General features: G+C 40.4%; 1 protein-coding gene across 6 annotated transcripts in view; it reads left to right on the plus strand.

Annotated features, from left to right (window-relative positions):
• The window catches only part of LOC119005929 (neuroendocrine convertase 1-like), a 178,079-nt gene that overhangs the window by 16,004 nt on the left and 140,839 nt on the right, over window positions 1-21,236 (plus strand). For 5 of the 6 annotated variants that reach the window (XM_037074058.1, XM_037074060.1, XM_037074062.1 and 2 more), the window contains 2 exons: window positions 7,740-7,832; window positions 17,780-17,861. In XM_037074058.1, the coding sequence (XP_036929953.1) occupies window positions 7,740-7,832; window positions 17,780-17,861 (175 nt within the window). Of the gene's footprint in view, window positions 1-7,739; window positions 7,833-17,779; window positions 17,862-21,017; window positions 21,231-21,236 lie in introns of those variants that run through there. The other variant, XM_037074063.1, reaches the window with a different exon arrangement.

Raw genomic sequence — 21,236 nt, forward strand, 5'->3', positions numbered from 1 at the left:
TGTGCTTCACAGTACCTTAAATCTGCTTTTTTCTTTCAAGTGAGTTGTTTTTAATGTTGATACTCGGGCCTTTCAGTCATATGCTGCACAGTATGATAATCAGATTTGACACTTGAAGAGGGAGCAGAGGTATTTCTTATCCATAGGAATCAATAACAAACGGCTGAAGAATCAAAACAACACAGGCATGAAGTAAAATGTGGAATTGCAAACTAAATCTTGCTTCAACTGAACTGAAAAAAAATGACTGCCTTACATTTTTATTATAGGCCAGTATTGTTGTACTATAGAATCTGAGTCCTTTTGCAACCATTTTTATCAACTGGCTCCTTTTTATGAAATGAAAACCACATCAAACATCGCCCTTGATAATTATTTTCCAAGTCTTTTTTCCAAATCAAATCATTTTGATTGTTGAAATGTTTTCATGTCTCAATGGAAAATTAGAAATCTGGCAATTCCCAAAGAGTTTAATTAGAGCTTTTAGTATCCTTTACTTTGTCAAGTGTCGCAGCTGGAAGGGAAACCAGCAGAGTTTTTTCTGAGCCTGTAAGTGGAGGGCAGCTCAAGGTTCAGAGTTTTACAGGGATATTAACAAAGCTAAATGTTGTCCTTCTGTAATTTCTGCCTTGATTTATACTTTATCTTGTAATGCATTCCCCTTATTAACTTGCCATCTCATATCTCCACCCCCCAGTAACAGAGAGAGCTCAGGGGCCGAGCGGTTGTTTAGCTAAATATTTTAGGGCCGGGTATTGGTAGTCCACACTGGTGTGTCAGGGTGCTCATTTCCATTCATTTTCTATGTAACCAGCATTACTTTCCCAGAGAGTTACCTGCTCCTTATTTGAATAAAGTTTAAGTTAATAAAAAAGGAACCCTTTTCGAGTAAATTAAATCAGATTCAAAAACTGCATGCCATATTTCTTTCTGAGGAATGTCTTCGGAAACACGTTTTGCTGACCTGTTTTCTTAATGTAAGAGTTTCCAAACAAGCCACCATGTTAGTCCAGTTTGAAATCCCAGAGCAGGCAGGCCACGACTGAGGGAGAGCCAGGTTTTTGCAGGTAGTGTCACCGTTATCATGACAATATGCAGTCATGGCGGATCAAGAGGATCAAAGAGACACACTGCTGCCTGTAACATTCCTACATTCCTATAATATTTCTGTGATCATGGAGTAGCATCTGGGCAGGGGGGTGTTCCCATTGGGCCATCCCTCCTGGTAAAAATGAACAAATCACTGACTTGCTGTATCTTTTAGTGTTTACTGTTTGGGTGTCTTTGGAGAGCAAGTTGTGTTCTGTCAAACTTCAGACCAAAATATAGTGAAAACAAATCAAACAGCAGAGACAAAAGTGTACTGTACCACAATGAATTTTACACTAGCTCTGCTCGTTCCTGAGGCTGTACATTAAGTGGATGCTAAAACAAAATAAAAAAGCCTCTGTGGGATAATTAAAATTCAGTTCTCTAATTGATTAATCTATTATTCTTTCTTTGTAACCACTTTGACTTCCAACTTGCATAATTGCAAGTGATTTTTGGTTTGGGTCCAAAATTTTCAAGTCCAATATTTTCTTCTTATGGGAGCGTTTAATCAGCAGTAGTAGCCTGGTCTGATCCAAGTCGAGCAGTTGATTTTTATTTTTATTTACAGCTAAAGGCTAAAGGTTAAACTACCTTTAAGCTATGTGGGAAACAAACAATCTTAGTCCTATTTGCTTAGTCCTCCTTTCAATCAGTTACACAAGATAGTTCAGGAAACTTTCAACCCACATAGGAAGGAAAACAAAAAAATACAGTTTGGGTTTCTTCTTGCACTAACAGTGGTGCCCATATACTGCATCCCAGGAGGTTTTTAGCACCCTTTTCATTTTTGATTACTACTTTTAATCCACAAATTTTTCTCCATTATTTTAACACACTAATTTTGCAGTTATCAATATACAAAAACTAAACAAAATACAACTAAACTATTTACTACAGTACACAGTATTCAGATAAGTGAGCTAGTGAAGCTCAGCTGTTAAATGATGATCTTTTGATAAAGTTTTTATATCTGACGAATTTTGATTGGTATTCATATATAATTTACACAAGGACCCAGTGTTTTTGATTCCTGTAGCATCAAGTCAAGATATTATCCTCTGCAGCTCTCTTCTCACACATTACTGCTCCTCATCAACTTTAAGGTCATTAGTTGCTGTTGGAGACATTCAGTCTGGCAATCGAGACGTTGAGAAGAGCGTTCTCAATAGTCCTGTCTGTAAGTGTATAGCTCTGTCTGGAGTCTGAAGGCCTAGATGAACAGTGCTGTTGTCATCAGTCCGAGAAGAGGGTGACAGGTCAGGGTGCTGTGTCTCTATTTGTACTGCATTAGAAAGACTTTCAAGTAGGTCATGTTTCTCTTTGATCATTGCATTTTAACTTACCATAAACAACCAGCGTGAAATTTTTATTACTTTTCATCCAAACCTTTGACGTAACTTTAAAAGAAAGGAAACAGGTTGAGAGAGAGTGACACGAGGCTGCATTGGACCCACGTCCCAGGTCACTCCCCCACTTTCTCAACCTGTTTCCTGTCACTTCTTCAGTTGTTCTATCAATAAAGCCAAAAATATATACTTAAACAAAAAAAAAGTTTGATCATATGATGTAAGAATAAAAATGTTTTTGATTCTTGATGATCACAATATTAATTAATCTGTGATATGGGATTCAGTCATTTAGTTACATTTGTGGCCTTTTTTGTCCACCTGACACTTTGTTTGTTCAATTCCCTAACCTTATGTTTCTCACGTGGATATGGCATTTGGATTTGTGGTCTTTTATGGCTTCCAATTTTAGGCCTTTATTCTCAGCAATCAAACTGTTAGTTGTCTTATCAGCATCCAAAGCTCGCAGACAACATACTGCAAAAAGAAAAAAAAATGTCTGGCTTATAAACTAACCAGTCACTGGACTGACCAACAGTCTCTCTGGTTTTTCCCCACCTCTCATTAACCTTCACCTTTTTGGCCTGTGTCTCCTCCGGGGAGGTTTTCTTCGCAGAGCCCTTAACCCTCATGATGTAGCGCCACATTATAAGTGTTGAAGTGACACCAGCAGACTTGTGATTCAATCTGCGCTGTGGAATGTCACAAATCTCTGTTAGGTTACCCTGTTTACCTGCCACCGTGGCTAATGGGTTGAGCAAATTTAGCTGCAGCTACTAAGGTTTAAATCTGCACTTTGTGAACACTCACATACACACATGCAGGCATGCACACACGCACACACGCACACACGCACACACGCACAAAACAAACAGTAGCGTGAAATATTAGTCTAAACAACCGTTGTATGACGGGTGTTAACATGACTCATGCCACCTATAGACGTTGCGTTTAGGATTGTTGATAGTGTTTATGGATCCACTGAGTAAAGATCTACCTCTGACTGCAGCCAGCAAGAACATCCCAGTTCACGTCAAGCTTACTTAGTTCATTGTGCAATGATTCAAGCGTACAGTATCTATCTATATGTGTGTCTGAGTGTGTGTGTGTTTGTGTGTGTGTGTGTTTGAACACTCTCATGATTAGTGTTCTCAGTGACTGGCTGGCTGATAGGGTTGATTTGTCCGACAGTGCTGTGTGTCAGGCAGGCTCAGCGTCCGCACTGGAGAACATGAGTGAAGGAGCGGATAATTGATAGTGACAAGGCGCTCCCAGCCTTAATTGCTGCTGGTGAATTAGATTACCTTTTCAAAGTGCCTTCATTAGCAGAGGGAGAGCCATACCAATGGTCCCCTGATTGGCCTCATATTGTTTTGCTGTGAACCTGCTCTGGCAGGGCACGAGGATGTTTGCGTGTGTGTATGTTCGGGAGGGTGCGTGCACGTTTGTTTTGGTCGGATTGAAATTGCTCACTAATTTCCATGTACAGCTGTAGTTTGTCTGTGTGTACATGTGTGTTTGTTGTGCATGTCCAGTGTCAATAATGTCAAGTTGTCAAAGTGACACATTTAGCAGGAAGTGTTTCTCTGTTTTAATGGGCCACTGACAGCTATCACAATTGTAAAGGGTTGTTTCACACAAATTACATCAAACAGATTGCCTCACTCAGCTCCAGTGGTAGCTCAGTAAGTAGTTTTGGCTATATTAGCTCAACTTTAGAGAGGTCTGCCTCTAGATTCCTGCTGTCATCAATGCATTGGCACACTTAAAGTTTTGAAGTTTTGTGCTAAACCAAAATGCATTACTTTAAAAAAGTTTATAATAAGAATTGCTGTTCACACTATTTTATTTTCTGTGAGGTAAAATGCTCTGTAAATGTGTAGGATCCTTAATTATTGTTAATTATTTTTTCATAACCTGTGTACCGCAGGTGACACTTTGTGAATAAAGCAAGGCAGTTAAGGGACCTTGGGATCCTAATACTGTGGACACCCTGAGAGAAGTAAAATGGAATGAAGAACATTGTCGTGGCATTTTTAAAAAAAATTTTATTATTTTTTTTTACAGTTCTGAAGTCATACACAGTAGATCGACTACCACGCTTTATTAGTCCCTGACTAATTCCATAACAAAGTCTAATCGCTTGATAGCAGGAGAATTTTTTTTTTTCAGGCAATAACTGAGCAATTTATGACAATGTCACCGTTAAAGGGTTAACTGATGTAAGGAAAGTCAATGAGGGAATCAGTTATATAGGATAGTTCTTGATTTGCTCTCAGGGGCTTTTTACAAATGAGCTGTTTAACTTTAGGAACAACATGACCACCTTCTTGCAGGAAGGTATTTATTTACCTTGGCATAACATAAAAAAGGGTTGTTTAAAGAAATACATGTTCAACAACACCTATAGTGTTGTCCATCTGCTGTTGTTAGTCCATCTCAAAAGCTCCATATAGTCTTCTATGATGTATTAAGTCACTCATTAGAATCATCAATTGTACGTGTGTGTGTGTGTGTGTGTGTGTATGCTTCCTTGCAGGAATGGATATTTTAAAGAGCTTTGGATAAAATTGTAGTTTTTTTTAACTTTATTGTCTTGGCTAATCAAGAATCTACAGCCAACAAGGGAACGGAAAAAAAAGGCTTGTTCTTGGTCTTTTAAAACTGGCCTGACTGAACCTGACTTGTTCTGCAAAATTTGAGATGCAGAAACTTCCTGAGACCCAAAGCTATGTTTTTCTGTAATTCATCTTTTACCAGCCATTAGCTTGACAGACTACTTGCTACACATTAGAGGCACAGGCACAGACTGAAACCAAATAAATAGCGTATGGAAAATATCCATACATGATCTAGATCTGCCACCTATAACTAGACATCTATCATCTGCAGTGCTGAAAACAGCAAACATTTGGTGAGGTAGGTCAATAATTAAACATTATAAATGACTGGCTAGAACCTCACACTGGTGGCAACTTTCCCACAGGTGTGGGCAGAGGAGAGACCACTGAGCAAACTGTAGCTCTCCATCCACTCAGAGCCACAGGATCAGCACCATGGAGAGCGCCACAATGTGCAGTGCCAGCACACACTGTTCCTGGAAAGACCTAATGCTGCTGTGTAAAAATATATTTTTTCAATGATTTGATCACTGCTACATAAACTCCATTGGCCTCCATTGTGCACTATAAGTGTCTTTGTCAGTGTTATTACATTTGGTGTCCTTGCTTCCAGTGTCTGTATAGTCATTGAGTCACAACAAGACAAAGCACTCCCTCATATTGCCCTAAAAAAAACAACAACAACAAAAAAACACTATTGCTATGAGTTCAATGTAACAGATCTGATATTTAGAAAAAAGATATAGTGTTTTAGTACTGCAAATGATACCTTGGGCTAAGGTATTGCAATTGGTATAGCTTATAGATAGAGTTGTGGATTACTAGTATTGAGTACATCGGTATCTGCATGTAGTGTAAACCAAGAAACCAAACTAGCGTTTGAAAATCGGCCCTTATTCTTCCTAATAATATGTAAAAATGGCAGGAAATAAGAGAAAAATAAAGTGTTTCCTACTTATTTCCAAAATAGCTTTTTTTTTAAATAACACGATCACAGGTCAAGGTTAGTTACAGCACTACACCATTGAGCTGATAGGAAGTTCTCCTGTCAAAGAGAAGTTTCTGTGACCCTACTGCCACAACACAAAGTAAACACCCGAAAAGCTGAGCGAAGAGATAGAAGGGATTTTACAGAGAGCAGGCAGTGAAAGTAGAGAGGGGTTATCACTCCGTGCAGAGACGGTGACATGAGCAGCTTCTAAAAAACATACTGCCCAAACTCAAAAGTCCAGAACCTTACTCCTCTCCATCCCCTGCAGCACCAGTTTCAGCTCCAGCCATCCTTCCTCATCCCATTTCCATTTCCGTCTCCAGTCACTGCTCCATCACCAGCCCATGGTACCCCCCATCCCAAAAAACCCATTGGCGTCCCCATTCCTGTCTCATGCTTCATCCCTGCCCCAGCCAGCCTGCAGCCCCCTGCTGAGTTAAATGGAGTGTGCTGGCGTCAGGGGAGACGCGTGTGCTCAGTTCAGCTCAGCTCAGCTGGGCTGCCAGCGTTATAAACTTACTGTGTGATTATTGTCAGAGCGAGACTCCTCCACCCAGGAGGTCTGCGCTGATGGGTACTATGTCACCGGGTACAGCCAGCCATGGAGGGTGGAATGGGAGAGCAAAGGAGGGGATAGAAACCGGGGTGAGGAAAGGACGCGGAGAAGGCAGAAGCATACTGTTGGTGGGGGGAGAGTAACAGGGATCGAGGGAGAAAGGATAGAGAAAGACAAGCAGGAGGGCAGAGAATCATCAAAGGGAAGAAAAAGCCAAGCTGAGCAAGGAGAGACTGATGTATACCTATCTCAGCAGACAAAGACAAGGGAAGACACACGGGGAGTGATATAAAGAGCGAGAAAGCAGAAGAATAATGTGCTGGGAGAAGAAAGAGAGGCAGCAGGGAAATCAGCAGAGGGGAGAGAGAAGGAGGGAGAGACGGGGAGGGAGAGTAGAAAAGAAAGGCAGAGAGAGAAATTAGAGGGGAGATTTTCAAGCGAGTGATGTGTGCTGTGATTGTTTTCTCTCTCTCTCTCTCTCTCTCTCTCTCTCTCTCTCTCTCTCTCTCTCTCTCTCGCTCTAAACGGTCGGGATGTGGCCTGTATCTGCTGGCAAGAAGGAACTCAATTTGGGACAATTTACTCGGCAGTCTCAGCCCTGATGCACCTCAGGGACAGAGAATAGAGAGAATGAATGTGAAGGAAGATAGAATCAGCAAGCCACACACACACACACACACACACACACACACACACACACAAACACATACATACACACACGCACACTCTCACGACGTGCGCCTTGCACACAATTGCCGGCGAGTAGATTTCACTTAGTTAGTTCTAACTCTCCCAGGCGGTCAATACGATGTGAGTTTATAAGGCTTGGAAATGAAAAGCCCAGGATAAGGTTAGATAAACTGTGTGCTATTTGATTTTGGCCCACCTCTTGCAGAAAAACCCACACAAGACAGATGGCCGGAGGGGATACACTGATATAATGTTGGTCATATGGGTGATTATGGTTGAATACGTTTTGTGTTTTGACCCTCACATTGTAACTGTATTGGTCTCTCTGAAATAATGAAAACACTTGCATGCTTAAATAAAAGGCATTCAACCAAGCAAATCTTTATATTTCCTGAAAGTGAGGGGTGTTCTATATTGACCGCACTATGTTTTCATGCTCATAGGTTGGCAGCCTCAAGGGTCTGTACACCCTGAGAGACAGCAGGGGGCGCCCTGACAGAGCCACCTTTGAGGACAGACTTGCATCTGCAGTTGGGGTGAGTATTTTTGAATATCCCCTCCACACATGTAGTAAGGCGAACATTAAAATGTGTGTGTGACAACATTAAAATTCTTTACCTCGTCCCTCATTAGAAATTCCTGAATATATGAAATATGCAAAAATCATTTCACAAGTTTGACTGAGGGACACAGCATGTCCATTAAAGTCAGTTCTCGGTGTACATGGAATGTTGGACCGGGATTGGCTTCCAAACTATTTGTGATGTCCCAAAACATGTTCGAAGGCCTTCCTCTTAAAATCAAATTTTCAAAAATGTACGCTTTCAGTGATGAATGTGAAAACAGCCTTTTAGTGTCAAACTCTGCACATACGTAAGCCATGCAGTGAAGCTCAAGGACTAGTTTTGACTGAAGGAGGACTCCAGTCAAAACTGTGAACTGACCTCAGCTTACTCAGTGTAAACTGTGGTTTAAATCGATCCTAAATAAAATGGGCGGAGCATTCATTCTTTTTCTAAGTAGAAAGCGAAGGCTTCCACCTTCTGCCTCTTCACCGTATCGCATATAATTACATCATTATGTTACTTTACGTGAAGTGCAAAACATGGTGGCACCAGTAAGTGGTGGGTGGGGAGCGAAAAAGCAAGTTGACAATTTGAGATTGAGAGAAATAGACTCAGGTTTTAGCAGGTGTTATTTTGTATTTTTGAGCATAGTTTACTTTTGTTTGGAGCACATTATATTTTGTAGTTCAGAGCATATTAAGTGTTTCATACAAGAGATAACATCATAATAAGAAATAATACCCATGTAGGTGGTGGGCAAGAATTTTATTTACAGATGAGACTAAATACAAACATCAATGTGCTCTGCTTATAAAAACTAAAATATGTTATAAAATATGTAATATTCTTTTAATATTTCTTCATTTTGTTTTTTTTTGTTTTAGTTCAGTAAGATTTGTCAGATTGTTTTTCATTTATTTTTGTTTATGATAATAAATACACAAATGTATTACTTTCATCATCAACTACAAACTACTGATGTATATAACCTTTCAGCTTTCAGGTTGTTCAGATTATAGGCACATGAAGCATTCGAAGGTACTCCAAGAAATGACATCACAGTAAGCCAAGATAACAGTGTGGGCACTGGCAGACCATTTCTATTGCAGAGTTCAAGCCGTTACATTGAACAAACACTTCCAAATATAGTACCCATCACACGTTAGGATCTAGAGAGTGGATCAAGCTGCAGCTTCCCTAAACTCTGAGGTTGTTTTTTTTTTTTTTTGGCCTGACTCGCACTGTCTGTGTAACACAGCGGGAAATGGATTTGTAACTACAGCAAATCAGAGCGTTCAGCTACTTAGACGTGACTGTTTGATACATTTAACACGACCACGTCAAGGTGAATTCACACCCCGGCATCGGTTCTGATTTTACACAGCATGTATATGCAAATGGAAGTTCATTTGGCTGGCATTGCTGTTTTAATCAGGGTCTACTGTTGATTAGCGAGTAGGATAGAAAAAAAAAAAGATCCAGCCACGTAGTGAGTAATGGCTAAAAGTTGTTTACCTTGCTCATGTAGCTCGTTTGCCTGTTCCACCCGATATCACTTTGTGCCCCCCTCCCTCGCCACCTTCAACGAGCCGCTCTGCATCACCCTCCGAATGCACAATGCAGCCTCCTCGTTGCCAGGGAAACCGTCACCCACAGAGACACCCCATGACAGCACAGGGTGAGGGCGGAGGGACGGGAGATGTGGCTTTGGCCCTGTCCGTTCTCCAGGGTGCATCAGACCTCTGGCCCTTCCCCAACACACTGCCTCCTCAGTGAGACACACACGCAAACAAAACACACAAAGCTTCAGTACATTGAAAGACACAAACGCGTGCACAAAGACACACCAAGTGGAAGAAATAAATGGACAGAAAGTAAGAGAGAGAAAAGGATTCCGAACTTAGTGATTCACAGTTATCATCTGAATCAGTGTGCGTGTGATTAATTGAAATAATTTATGGGCAATCTCCAGTGACTCCATGTATGGTTCATGATTTCATTACACTGTAACTTTAATTACTTTTCTACCGTCATAACTTTAGGTGAAAATGAATTTGTGCCCTCAAAATGTCCCACATTTTAGTAATGAGTCTTAAATTTAATGGATTGCACAAATAATGTTTTGGGATACTGAACAATTGCATACTTAGGCATTGCGACTTGTTAACGGGTGCTGTTGCATCCTAAAATGCCTTTGCATTGAAGTCTGTTTTTTGGCTTTGTTGTTTTATGTAGAATAATCCTTTTTAGCATTGAGGCAGGAAAATAGTCTTAAAACCTTTGTATTTGGGAAGGTAATGTTTTAATCCTTAACCAATCAGACTAATATAATTTGCTATAATAGCTTTTTTGAGGCTGAACAGTCAACATTGTGCTAAGTATATAGAAGATGTATTTATTGGTGGGCTATGTGTTGCCAAACACAATTAGAGTGTGTTAGCCACGGAAGCTGGCCCGCTGCCAAAGCCTCAGCTATACTCTATCCGCCCACCTCTGACCAGGCCTCTGTCTACACAAACCTGTGTGCTGCTTTTCACTCGGCATCACACACTGTACATTGCATTGCATGTCGGGTGGGTTACATTACAGAGCTCACTAATTATTGCAGTAAATGTGAGGGTGAGTGCACTGCAAGGTTGCGACAGAGTTAATGTTAGTTGAATGCCTCGTGTTTTGTCTTGCCGGAGGTAAGAACAGTGTTACTAGTCAAAGTTAAATGGTTAGATACTGTTCCTGGATCACACATTAAGTGTTAAATATGCAACTCTTTGAAGGAATTTAAAAGGTTTCAAATGAAAGAGTGAGTTACTGGTGCATCATTGTGAAGGAAAATCAGAGATTGTGTTTGTGAAGATTGTGTTTACATGATCTAGCTGAACAAAACTGAGTGTGTTTGTCGCCACAGTTCCCAGAGTTGAAAATGAATGCATCTGTAACTTTTTGAAATCACGTCTTTGGAAAATCAGACTGTGACCAGCCTGTGTCTTCTGAAGCCACAAACCTGACCTGTCAATTCAGACATTCTTAAATGATGTTAGCATTGCAAAGGAATCGATGTCTGACAAAAATCCTGTTTTCAATTGCAACTGCAAGTTACATTCTCTGTAGAGAAGGCCAAGCAATGTGTTTCCGGACTGTTAGTAATTCATTCTTTCCTGAAGCTGATGTGATGTCAATGATTTGAAATGTTTTGAATGCTAACATTAGATACAGTACAGTGAATAACAATAACCCTGTACTGTATTCCTCATCCTCCAAATATTTCCCTGTAACACTGCAATATGACTCAATGAAGCTAAAGTAAAATGTGTTGTAAGATAGTAAAACTGAATGCTTAGCAAGTATGTCATAACAGAACATGTAAAAAGTGTATAAAGATTGTAATGCTTAGAATGATAAAAAGATGGACAGAAGTGAAATGTTAAAATGATGTATTGCTGTCTGGATAAAGTGGAATACCTCCATCCTTTATATCCTAGTACCAGCATGACACACACAAACTACACAGACCGTCTTGTAGCTTTTTGGTATTAGATCAAAAATACTGTATTATACTGTTCAAACTGGTGTGTACTGTATATAGCTTTTTAATGACATCTGCGTGCTAAACAAAACAGACAAAGAACAAATTGAATCAAATTTTGGATGTCGATCTTGCTTGTTGAGATTTTCAACTGCCTCATACAGTAGATCAGCAGATGATGTTTCCTAAAATGTCATGTTTAAAGTTTTAAGCCAACCGGTATGCAAAGTTTTAGGAAGACTCTTTGATACAGTTCCAAAACAATGGAGTTAGTTTGGATTGTTTTAATTAACTGCTGTTTAAAGGTTAAGAATGAGTTGTCAAGCTTATACACACAAACATACATACATACATCCATACATAAATACATACTGTGCATACATACATACTGTATGTGGTCCATCTGACAATATTTCAACAGAATCTGGCAAGCAACAAAATCCAGTAATGATGTGATCTTCGAAGTTTAAAGAAATACATTTCAAATTCTTCTAAAAAATCATTTTAAAGGTTAAACAATTCAGTTGACCTCAGTAATACGATCGTGTTCCATAAAAGAAGACTAACAAACAGACCTCAGAAATCAGTTCAACAACTCATATCAAACATTGGCTGGGTTAAAGCAGTCCGCTGGACTGGGAGATCTGAGGTTCACGTTGTGAGCCGCACCAAAACAGCCTACTGCGGACAAAGCAACATTCAGCAACAACAAAGGCGCTGTAATTATCTCACGGCTAATGACAGAATTAGCAAGAAAGTGGAAAAAAAAAACTCCACACACATGTGAGGGCTCAAAGTCAACACACAGACAAGGCCACAATAGGCACACATGCACATTCAACAGCTAACAGACAGGTCCCATACACTCTGGCTCAGATAGGAGACACACAGGAATAGATCCACACAGGCACCACCAGACAGTTAATGCATACACACATATGGTTGCAGTGTGACAGGACATAATAACATCCAAGTGTTTCTCTCTCTTGTTTACTTCAGGCTCCAGCTCCCCTCATTGACCCTCTCCCTAACTGTCCTAACCACCGTACCACTCGCAGTTTCATTCTCAAACACACAGACATGTCTCTGACTGAACTCTACACTGACCTTTTACAAAATGTCTCAGATACTAACCCCCTGCCAGCTTCTGACATACACACAGGTCCCTGCTGGTGTACTACACACTTAACACACACAGACAGGAAACCACTGTGCAGAGTATGTCTGGTCCTCAGAATTTCTCTAAGCCTTGTTCTAACTGTAGCAGCAATATGGCTCTCAGTGGCATCCATTCTCAGGGAAAGTTGCGTAGCGGTCATAAAAGCTTGATTTCCAAGTGTAAATGACATGTGGTCTGAAAATGACATCTTCTGCATTACTTGGCCCATAGTGAGTGTACACACTAGAGACTTTCGCCAATCGAGCAGGCTTATTTCTTTTTAAGTCCTCTTCTAAACTGAATAGGGATCAAATGATTCAATTGTGAGGTCCTTATAGACTTTCCAAATGTTACTGAAGTGAATGGATTGAATTAAGATAGTGACATGAGTAATTTTGCAGCTGTGATACTTAAAAAAATGTATCCACTTATTTACTTCTGTGCATCATGTAATGGTGTAATTACATAGTTTGGCCACAATGTCAAATTGGCATTTAGGTCCATCTCTTTTACTCAGGGTTTGGTCAGTTATAAGGCAAAATGACGATTAATTCATTCAAGTGTCTGAAATGCAACTAGGATTGACCACAGAGTAGGCTCTGAGTGTCTCTTACACAGAGAATTGTCGATGAGCCTGCAAGGGAGTGACTTTGGGCACAACCTCAGTTACTTACCTTTTACGTACTATATGTGGTGAAATCCAAAAAGTGTGGTCTTTTTCTGACCTAAGGAAAGTAGGGTTTACTTAAATGTAGATGTTAGCTGTAGTCTGTATCACTTGTGCCAATGCAGGTGCTGATAGTCACCATTCTGGATCGTGATATGCTCCAAATGAGCCAGTAAACCAGCGTGCACAACACTAGGAGCCTGACACTGAATCAACAAAATGGAATTCAGCCATCGTGAATTTTATGATTTACACCTGTGACAGGTCTGGATTTTAACAGTCCTATAGACCAGCATTCTTCAAACCTAATCCCCGGGCCCTGCATGCTTTAGATGTTTCCCTGCCCCAAAACTCCTGATTTAAATCATCAGCTCATCACCAAGCTCTTCTGAAGCCAGATAACGAGCCATTCATTTGAATCAGGTGTGACTTTGCGTTTTTTTTAATCCAAACTTGGTATTTGAACACCTGTTCTGTGCTCAGTTTTCGATGGTTTGTCTTGAAACTGTGTTCTGTTTAAATGTTTGTTCAAGAGTAAATATAAATGCCAAAATTCACCCCGACTGAGACTGAAATGATTCGCTGACGGTTTGTATATTGGTTGCATGTGGGTACTCTGAATATACAGTACATTAAATATTCAGTATTGAATGTAATATCCTTGAGTTTAATATACAGTATGAGGCTGTTTCATTCAGCCTTAGAAGCAAAACAGGTGGTGATCTAGAAAGCGTTATGAGGCTAGTTGTCACTCGTTCGTTTTTCGCTTTTATTGTTCTCTCTCTCTCTCTCTCTCTCTCTCTCTCTCTCTCTCTCACACACACACCCACTCTTCTATCCACATAGAATAGGAAATACATTAGAATTTTCCCTCACTGCTGAAGCATTTGTATGCTTTTTTCTCTCCTTATTTTTCTTTCTGTTTTTTTTTTCTACAATTTTTTTAAAGACTCCAGTCACATCCGCAATCCCGCGGCCCTATAAGGAGCTTTCACGCTTTTTGGTTTGCTTTAGATGTTTAATACCCCCTCTCTTTTGTGTCAGGGAGCCGGAGAGGCGTTAAGAAGCGCTGATAAACCCCACTTAGATCCCTTCCTGGCCCGTCACCCCGGCCTGCCGGGCCGCTTTAGCAGGGAACTGATCTGTGACGGCCTGCCACTCAAACTGAGCACTTCTGAAGGCTGACACAATGGAGTGAGCAACACACCAGAGGGCCCGGGGGTGGGTGGGGAGGGGTGAGGAGGGAGGGTGAGGCGGAGGAGGGAGAGAAGGCCAAGAGGTGCCCTAAAAGAAGTCTAGAGGAGGGGCCAGAGTGTATCTCCCTCTTATCTTTCTGCTCTCTTTCAATTTATGCAATTTCGCCCTCTTTCCTCTCACTGCTCACTACTGTAGAGCTTGCACACTTTTTTTTTCTTCTTCTTTGTGTGTCTCTGTGTTGGCTTCACTGTTCATCTTCTTGTCAGCAGTAACACACACACACACCCCACTCCTCTGTCTTTTTTCTCTTTGTGGTCAGGGCTGGTAGCGAGGGATGAGGGGGGGAGAGGGGGCTGAGGTCCACATAGGGATCAACCATGCATCTGGGTCTGGGTGCTGGGCTGCGAGTGAGGTGGGTCGCGTGGTGCGTTCACTGCTGCATGGAATAATGGGTCGAGCCAGGGCCAGGCCGGGGCAGACAGAGCCTCTGGAAGCCCAGAGTTGTGATTGACAGGCGGAGGGAGGGTGTGGGGGGGTGGGGGGTGCGGGCATGTGGCCACTGCTGCTGCCATAGCCATCACTTTCCCAGGGGGCCGTGGGTGGGTAGCGAAGCCCAAAATGTCAGCTCTGATATCTGTGCAGCTCGGCTCGTATCACACTGCTGCAGCTGCCTGCCATCCACAGCATCCACTCATTCATATAGAGACATGGGAGTATTACGTGCACACACACACACACACACACACACACACACACACACACACACACACACTCTTTCACACTCTTTCACACTCAGACTTTTTCTTTCTGTGTTTCCTCGCCACCTTCCTCAATCATTCACTTGTATTTGCGCGCACACACATCCACTAGATTCTTCATTCACACACACACTTTTACACCCTACATCTTACTGTCTTTCTTCTCCTCCCCCTCCTCCTCCACACATTCACATTGTGCCTCTGTCACTTCTACCTCAGCCGTTCAATCATGTACATGCTCCGCTGCTCTTTTCTTCCTCACAGCTGGAAAACAATTTTTCCAAATAAGGTTTATTTTTCATAGCGATGCCTTCGTCTTTTTTCGCTGATCACGAACCTCTATTTAAGTAGGCTTTTATTTTGAAGGGAGAAATGTCAGTTCGTTTTGTATTTGATGATGCACAGGCTCACTTTATGTCACACAAGTGTTGGGCAGCCACGTGTACATTCATTGTCTGGTCTGTATGGTCTTATCTGTACTTTTTATCTCTCTGTGTGTATGTGTGTGCCTGCCTATACGTCACAGCTGGATGATGAATGCGCTGACAGTGGAGGGGTCAGTGTCACAGACAGTGTGGTCAATTGCCCCTTATCCCCCGAGTCTAACCTTGAGCAACACTCCCTAAAGAGTCTCAATCTGCCATTAAGACCCAAGCCTACACACACACACACACACACACACACATACACACACACATACACATTCCCTAGTGAGTGTGTGCCATTAGTAGCTGGCAGGCCATGGTTTGACAGAGAGCGATTAGCTCCCTATCATGTGTATTGATCACCGTGTCCTGGCTGCTTCTCCAGAGGAGGGGCTGGAGGGGTTTTACAAGGTAGTTGGGGCACACACACACACGCACACACACACGCACACACACACACACACACACACACACACACACACACACACACACACACACACACACACACACACACACACACACACACACAGTCACACCCTTGCTATCTGTGTGTATTTGCCTGTGTGTCTTTGTTTTGTTAAGTACAAATTGGAAACATACACATGATATTTCGCCATTTGCATGATTCGCAGTATCATATGTTGCATCATGAATTATATATAAAGGTGTTCCCTGTTTTTTCTGTGTGTGTGCATGCATGTTCAGTATTTACAGAAACAAGGATTGTTTTCCCAACAGGTTCTGGCCAGTGCTGACATACATTTGGGGAAAACTATTTGAAATTATAATAGTCTAGGCTTAGCTACAAGTAAGCACTTGTGTATACACAAACAGGAGAAAAGAGGATACACAAGTAACAGGCAGAGGATGCGAGGAGTGCAAAAGGGTTGGGGAAGAATAGGTAATTTATAACAAAATGCAAACATTTTCAGAACATGCACCTTTTAATATGCTGAATTTCCATTCAGTTTGTATGTCTGCATGGAAAACTGTGATACAGTTGCATTTTTTTTTCTGGCTATATTTAATGTACACTGCAGTGCTATTAAGTGTATTTAAACAATGTCTAATAACTATATTGTCAAGGTATGAAGATTAAACATTTGTCTAAAATTTCCAGGGTATGTCTGGCAAAATGTTGCATGTATAAATTAAGAAATAAAATATATTTCTATTGTTTTTTTTTAGGTTTAAGCTAAACCATGTCTACAGTAATCCAAATATTACCCTGCGCTCTTTTTTTTTTTTTTCATTTTATGTCAGAGTAAATCAATATAATCAGCCTTATCTAAACACCAATTTGATTACATTTGCAGTGCCGTACATGTTGAACGTTAACTTCCAGAGGTCCTCTGTATTTAATATCACACGTGTAGCGGTCTTACCTCCAACGGCCCGGCCCCCCTCTTCCTCGGGTAGTTTAGACCAGTTCTTGTTAATTGAGTCTAATTGAAGAACATGAAGGGGAATAAAGCAAGCAGGCTTTTAGGACATAAAAGACTGCAGCCGCCTCTCAACAGTATTTATTTTCAACCTCTTCCACTCTGATTTAAGTGTAAGAGGACAATAGTGGGCTGACACTGATATGTGTGTGTGCGTGTGTGTCTGTGATCTGTTGTTTGATTTAGTGCGCCCACCTTCACAAGGACCAGCCTCTTATCAGATCAAAGCTGCGAGCTGCGGCCTATGAAAGAAATTGTGTGTGTGTGTGTGCGTGTGTGTGTGTCTCTGTGTGTGTGTGCTGTGGAGGACAGAGGTGTAGGTGAGGCGGAGGTGTTTTCATTGCTTTTAACCCAGGACAATGGGACTGCAGAGGGGAGAGCGAGCGAGTACTCTTTGAACTAATGAAGAGGAAACCTTTTACTCTCCTCCATAAAGATGCCCAACTCTGCCTGTGCTATGGACTTCCCTTCTCTCTCAAAGTAGAGTGAGATGGAACAGAGCAAAATATTTTATTTGCTCTGTGCTCACTTTTTCGCTTTAATCCTCAAAAATCCACAAAAAGCCATGCAAACTGTAAACAAGACTTGAGAAATGGCTGAGGATTACTAGAGCTGTAGCACAAGAGCATCTATTTGATAGCTCTAAACTTACCACATGTGAATGAGTTGTAGTGTCATATTCTGACCAAAGTCCTCATGTCATTTTGTCCTTAAAGTAATAGATTACTGTATGTTGTGATTTCCAGGTGCGCTGGGTGCAGAGGCAGCACGCTCATTATAGAGACAAACGGGCTCCTGCGACAGGACTGGACCACAGTGGCGCTCACAGTAAGCTTTGCGGTTTTTTTCCATGTATTTAAAGGGCGCCTTAACTCCAATTGAAATGTTGTTGTTGTTTTTTTCGCTTCTGAAAACAGAAAAATATTTACCTTAATGAAACTTACATAATGAAACTTAATGACTGAATGAAAAGACAGAGTAGATTTCGGGGTCATTACCCTTTTTCGATCAACATTACACATCAGATTCCTAAGTCTGAGCCATTCCTGACTGACTGCCAATGAATTGATTTAGAACCCAAAAATCAAAAAACAAAAATAGAATAGCAGGTTTTCCTTGACCTAGAATGTGTGTGTCATATTTTCAGTGTTGAGAGACCAAGTTCATCTCACTGTTAATTTACTTTGTCTCAAACTCTGGCGGGGTGTTGTTTAAAGAGTACTATTTGATTGTGACTTCCACTATTTGTTGTTGAATTTGTTGAATTATAAATGAGCAAAATCAAACTATCAAATAGAATAGAATGTGCCTTTATTGTCACAATGAATGTACAATGAAAGTGGAAACAGCTTTTTCATCATGTCAGTATAAAATAGTACAAAGTAAGGAAAGGAAATTATACCAAATAAAGTATATGGTAAAAACATACACATATATACAGTAAGTAAAGAAAGACAGAATATTAATCTAAATATAAAGTGTCCATAAAGAAATGATCATATATAATGCCTATATATGCACTCTACACACACCAGTTATATACTGTGTTACTGATACAAAGGTGCACGGCAAGTATCTGTTTGCTTTTAATTAATGTGAGTGTCACTAACTTGAAGGAGCCTGGCTGTAAATGGAAGAGGGTAATGTTTCATAGTGGACTTATCATGAATCCCACTGCTTTTCTTGAAAAGAACCGTGCTACTCTGACTGTGATTGGTCGAGAGACTCAACTGAAGGTGTCATAGGATTACCAGTTGAAGGCTAACTGTTTTCAACACAGAAAATGGATAAATAATCAAAGAAGATGTTCAGTGTTGGATTTATCATCATGGATGTATTGTATGTCTCCAAAAGACATTGCAGTTCAAGGCTGGATTGCTAAACTGCTTAAAAGGATACAATAGTACCATATTATGATAGATTATGACATCGAAGACCCCAGACGACAAGATCTGGTTGTAATGCGTTACATGACACCGGAAATTTAATAAACCATAAATGCTTATGGAAGAAGAATACGAGAAGAATATGAAAAGATAAAGAAATAAACATGAACCAGGTCACTTCGTATGTGACATTATGAGCTAAGAGCATGACATAGATTATGTTAATTTATTTGGACTGAACTTTGAGCTACAACTTGTGAATTATGAACTTGCCCAACACTGCATATTTTCCAGGTCCTTGTGTGATGTGCAACTGCCTCTGTTGATGATGCATCCTTACAATGGTTCCGCTCCAGTCTGCTGGAAATGCTGGCTGGCTCCCCAGATAACAACTAGGATACAAGAATCTTGAACAAAACCAGTTCTAGAGCCAGAGCTAAACTGGTGGATAGGCAGCTACTTGGCAACCTTTTCAAATGAATATTTCCCCCAAAACATTGTAAATCTCAAGCCATTTTCCATCTCATCATAACCAAAGTGTTGAACTGTGTTAATAGAGGAGAAAAAAAAGTAAATAGCTTAATTGTAAATGTAATATATAATTGTAAATACACATTTATATCACTTAAGAGAGTAAACTCATGAAAGAAAAAGTAAACCTTTTTCAACACAATGTTTAGGGGTCTTTACATTATTCATTTAAATTTTTCAGCAGGAAGCATTAAATTGTGTTTATTTTGTTGAAAACGTCAACTAAAGTCAGCTGTAAAAGTTGTAACGTTACAGCCTTAACAAGCGTAAGTGAGTGAGTTGACGTCAGCATCAACAAACTGATTATTTCTATGCATGGAGGTACTTCTTCGCATCATAATGGTTGCCACCATTTTTTAAAAAAAGTTTTCAGTGCCTATAACTCCTCACTTGCTTTAGTGACGTATAAGTGTGCTCCAGGGTGTGTCAGTACACCTCGACATCATTGCTGGGCATCACACATGAATAGGCTCGCACACTAACAGGCACAGGGAGGTTGCCAGATGTCAGAATGTGATTAACTTCATAAAAATGAAGATCTAGTGAATAAATCACCATCTATTCACAGCTTTAAAAATACATGTAGTAAATAGATTGTGGTTTTCACAGGTTTGGATAGCTAGCGCCCAAGTGTAACGTAACAAATTAATTTGCAGTGTTAGAAACACACACACAGAGTGGAGGTAATACCAGAGGAGCTTTTGAGCAAATCCGCTGTATTACCTGCTTTAATAAGTCCCCAATATTTATTTTACAGTTATTGCGTGATTACCAGGTAATACCTCAGGTAATACCAGCTGCGACAAGCGTTGGCTGGTATTGTTTTCACCTCGTGAGTTCTTGTCAGACCTTTTACTGGAGTCAAGTTCATTCTTGCCGACACTAATTTTACTCTCTCATCAGTCTATCTTACTCTTAATTTACGTTGTCTCAAACTCTGGCGGGGTGTTGTTTAAAGAGTACTATTTGATTGTGACTTCCACTATTTGTTGTTGAATTTGTTGAATTATAAATGAGCAAAATCAAACTATCAAATAGAATAGAATGTGCCTTTATTGTCACAATGAATGTACAATGAAAGTGGAAATAGCTTTCTCTTCAGGTCAGTATAAAATAGTACAAAGTAAGAAAAGGAAATTATACCAAATAAAGTATATGGTAAAAACATACACATATATACAGTAAAAAAAGAAAGACAGAATATTAATATGTAAGTATAAAGTGTCCATAAAGAAATGATCATATATAATATAATATATATAATGCCTATATACGCACGCTACACAGACAAAGATAACATTGTTAATATGTATTGCTTTAATTTTCGATGAGCACTTTACGGTAACTAGTATACATTGTAAACATGAAAGTGTGTCACAAAATTATGCTGAAATGATTTAATTAATGACAACATTGCAAACTCCTGCCTGTTAGTGTATTTGTTTGATGTTTTTTTTCAGCTGGCATGATTTTATGTTCAAACCCTGAATTCTTTTCCAAAATTCTAATTCCAATTGACTCCGCAGTAGACGCAGGTTTTTATCACCTCTGCGCGCTAAGTTCCACTGCGTGACGTGATGGTACGTTATAAACACCCTGTGTTGGAGCGTAAATAAGGAAGGAATTTGGGATGGGGTCTGTTCAAGGAATGTTGTATTACTGGACACAGTGTTGGAGGTGGAGTGCCATCCATTATTATAAACGCTCCTCAGTGGTGTTTTGAAGCCAAAAAAGCTCAACATCCTGGATATGAAAATACCTGGATCGCTGACCTAGCCGGGTAACT

The sequence above is a fragment of the Acanthopagrus latus genome, chromosome 17 (genome assembly GCF_904848185.1).
Source record: "Acanthopagrus latus isolate v.2019 chromosome 17, fAcaLat1.1, whole genome shotgun sequence".
Taxonomy (NCBI): domain Eukaryota; kingdom Metazoa; phylum Chordata; class Actinopteri; order Spariformes; family Sparidae; genus Acanthopagrus; species Acanthopagrus latus.